The sequence below is a fragment of the Micropterus dolomieu genome, unplaced genomic scaffold, assembly GCF_021292245.1.
Source record: "Micropterus dolomieu isolate WLL.071019.BEF.003 ecotype Adirondacks unplaced genomic scaffold, ASM2129224v1 contig_1840, whole genome shotgun sequence".
Lineage (NCBI taxonomy): Eukaryota > Metazoa > Chordata > Actinopteri > Centrarchiformes > Centrarchidae > Micropterus > Micropterus dolomieu.
Genome location: NW_025730830.1, coordinates 1 through 4,044, shown reverse-complemented (window position 1 = coordinate 4,044; position 4,044 = coordinate 1). Strand labels below are relative to the sequence as shown.

Sequence of the window (4,044 nt, the reverse complement as noted above, 5' to 3'; positions counted from 1 at the left end):
ATGAGTTATATTCACACAATTTTTAAGAGATTCACTTTGATCATATAATATCGCTGCAGCTCAGAGTGTGAAACAACCACAGAATACAGTACGACATGGAGCCTGATCCCCTCCCTACTATGGTAATCAGTTAGACAGGAAATCAACTGGTTTAAACTACAAATTACTGAGTTTCAGAGGCTTGTAACTACTGACTAACCTGCTGAAAAAGGAAGGAAGGCCTCTCTCTTCCTAAATTTGCCGTCCTGGTCCAGAAAATGTTGAGGGTTGAAGGTGTGTGGAGTTTCCCACATCGACTCATCATGTAGAACTGAGTTCAGCGTGGGCATGATAGTGGTGCCTTGAGGAAATGCAATTAATGAAAACTGTAATTCAAACTGTTTTTTTGTACTTCTGGGATAAAATAAGCAAATTACAAGGTTAATTCTCAACCTTGGAAACAGCAGCTAAGGAACGAATCATAATAACTGAAAATATTATATAAAAATAATACAACAATCATATCACTGAATCTCAAATATAAAAATGCACCAAAAAAATAAATAAAAAGGAAATCATTGCACATCAACTGGGCTGATTAAGATCATGTGAAATGACCAAAAGCTCAAGAACAGCTACTAAATGGTTGTTGATTGTTTTGTGAAATTGTCAGGTGTAAAATGTCTGCACCAAAGTGCAACAGTGGTTTTAACCTACATGTTAATATAAAATAATCTATTTTCCATTTTTTTCTGATTATTTTCAAACAAACTTCTAACCTTACAGACAGTTATTGGTTATTCAGTTAATATAAATGTAGTATAAAATTTGCTTGCAGATTTGGTTTTTAGAGAATATAAAAGTTGGTCTTTATATTAAAGATATCTTCACGTAGCTGAAACGACTGGGTTGAAAACCATTGTTGATTTTTGACCATGATTGTTGAGTTGGCAGCAAAGAAGCACTGCATGCAATACATCCCACACACTTCCTTTCCCAACACAGGACTGACCTGTGAGGGACCCCTGATCCTTTAAGATCATGGCAAGATGCTTATAATACAAGCGGCATGAGGCAGCACAGATATTACTCACACACACACAAACACACACACACTCACACACACACACACCTTGTATGTCAGGGTAGTACATCATGAATAGCAGTCCCCAGTGTAAAGTTGTGGTAGTAGTTTCAGTTCCAGCACCAAACAGGTCCAGAGTGCAAACAGCCAGATTTTTTAAATCAAAACCAGAATCTGTGTCCTCCTTCTATCAACTAAACACAAAATGCAGTTTCTAGTATCAGCTGACATATTTCATTAGAGAGCAAACAAACAACAACAAAGAAAACAAACACAATGCAAACACTCGCCTCTCCCATCTCTGCGAGGAAGCAGTGGATGTAGTCTCTCGGTGAGGACGGGTCAAGGCTTTCTCTGTGTTCTTTAATCTTGATCTCTACAAAGTCATCTAAGTTTTGTGTCAGAGTGAATATCCTCTGGTGAGGTCCGGGCACCCACTTCATCAGCCAGGGATATGTGTTATAAACCTACAGAGCATGATGACAGTTACCAGATCATCAGAGAATCAGGCAGTAGTTCACAACCTCAGCTGGAGGCCGCGGCAAACGTGGCAAAACTAATTTGTTTGCTGGATTTGTCAAAAAAACAGATGTAAATCACAATAAATCAATATTGCAATATAACATTTCGTATACTGTGATGGAGGATTAGAGCCCGACCAATATGGGATTTTGATATTTGAGAATTTTAAAATCTAATACTCCAATAAATGAGACAATATTCGTTTTATTCCCTTCATTTCAGAAACACATAACATCAGATTATCCCTAAAATTTATTTAGTTATGAGACCTCACCAAGATAACATGACATAATGCAGTTTAAAAATAAATAAATAGTACTTTAAACAATAGTACAGCTGATTATGTCAGCTGATTGCTGTGTTTTGTGGTGGATTTGTGGCTTTTCAAACACCTGTGCAACACAGGGGAGTTGCAGAGTGACCTCTGGTGGAAAAACTATGCATTGAAAACACTCATAACATGATTGAAGGATCTGTGATCTTTTTAAATAATGATTTATCAACAGGATTTATTTCATAAGCCTATGTATTTATGTTATTTATTTAATATCGACAGAAATGGCATCCATATTCCATATTTGCAAGAGTACTTTTTACTTAAATTAATTCTTGGTACATTTTGCTTATAAAACTTTTGTACTTCAGTGAGAGCAGCTACTGTCATGCCCAGCTTCTGCAGTTAGGTTATGTGTCCAGTTTTATGTCTGCAACCACTTCCTGAAATTTATCGTCTTGTCTCTTTCCAGGTCTTTGTCTACCCTCCTGCCCTATGTGATTACCTGTCCCCGCTCTAATGTGCTCCACCTGTGCCTCGATGTCTCCCCTGTTATGTGTGCATAGTTTGTACCTGTGCTAACTTGTCTTGATCCCTTGAGTCAGCCAAATGTGTTCCAATGTGTGTGCACTCTAGTGACCTCAGTTTTTTGTGTGTAGCCTTGATAACAACACAACACTGTCCCACATGTTTCTGACATATAGGCTCTGCCATACTGACTTCACCAGCAGGGGAATGGCGTCACAGACACCAGATTTAAAAACTCCTGTATACTGCGAATACAGAGAGATTTACCTGGTAGCATCAGTCTTAATAAGCATTGTGTGAAATCGTTTGGGCTTGAATGTAACGGACGTTTATTTATATGTAAAAGTCCCGCACTTAAGATTTAAATAGAGGTTTAATTCAGGACTTTTACTTGTAATAGAGTATTTTTAAATAGTTGTATTCATACTTTTACTTTACTATCTGAGTACTGCTGCACATTTTTATCTAATTTAATGCATTTTATGTTAGTTTCATTCATTGTGTTGTTCTTGAACCCTTTTACAAAATAGTTAATAAAACACATCACTGACTTTTGTGGTCTGCATGGATAAATTCTGATTAAGAAAAAGATTCATATGCGCTGCAGGAGGCTCACCTGTGTCCACAAACTTCCCTGTAAGTACATTATTTCATTCAACTTCTGAAGAATACCCTGGTACTGCTTGTCAGTGTATTCAAAGCGATCACCAAACACCAGGCAGCAGATGATGTTGGACACAGCACTGGTAATCAGTGATTGGGCATCAAAAGGCTTGCCTGTAAAAGAAAGAGGAAATGTAGAGAAAACACACAGAAACTTTGTAAAAAATAAAAGAACGCAAAGTCAAAACATGAACTGTGTGATGAGCCACAGGCAGAAGAAGAGTACTATGACATATTGATTATAATTATGGATGATTAACAGGCTGGTTTATCAGATACATTTACAGTGTCAGCCACTGCCAAACTGAAACAAACTAACGTCTAAAGTGCATCGTTCAGTGCTCCACGGTGTTGCTGCATGCCTCTGTGTGGCAAAGATGGAGTGAAGTTGAAGGGAAAGGGAACATGTACTAAACATAAAAAAAGACTGTGTCATGGTGAAAAAGCATACTGCCCTGTAACTAGTTATGGATTAGTTGATTAGTTGTTGCTTGTTGAAAAATAAGATTTGTTTGTTGCCTTGCTGAAGGGCAAAAGCTTCAGTGAGATATTGGCACTCCTGCTGGATGGATGGCTCCAGGCTCTTCTTGCCCACACCAAAGTTTCTGAGTGTATGAAGAGCAAATCTCCTCTGCTGCTTCCATGGATTGCCATTTGATGCCACCAGACCTTTTGGAAACACAAACAGCATTACATCGGAGGTAACTGGAAATGAGTAAAACTAACAACTAGCTAACCTAATATGGTGTCAGTCTGATGCTACTACCTAAATCCTAACTAGCAACTTTTAAATAAAATACAACACAGACCTCTGTTCCCATTTAATGCTTCTGCCATTGGTATGATGGGGCGATCTATGTAGTCCTCTCCTTTGTGGACCAGGGCTTCTCTTACAAGCTTGTAGCCATTAATCACCACAATCCGTCCACCGAACAGCCGAAGGCTGAAAACGTTTCCATAGTTCTCTGCAAACTGAACACAGAGATCAGACAGG

The 4,044-nt window shown here is 38.3% G+C and overlaps 1 protein-coding gene across 1 annotated transcript; it reads right to left on the bottom strand.

Annotated features, from left to right (window-relative positions):
• Nucleotides 1-194: 194 nt before the first annotated feature.
• LOC123964338 (cytochrome P450 2J4-like) lies at nucleotides 195-4,028 on the bottom strand (the record flags this gene model as incomplete). The annotated part of the gene is made up of 6 exons (XM_046041376.1): nucleotides 195-340; nucleotides 1,112-1,250; nucleotides 1,354-1,530; nucleotides 3,004-3,164; nucleotides 3,570-3,719; nucleotides 3,860-4,028. Coding segments are annotated over 6 exons (942 nt in total), but the record flags the coding sequence as incomplete, so codon positions are not given.
• Between the last annotated feature and the right edge of the window lie 16 nt (nucleotides 4,029-4,044).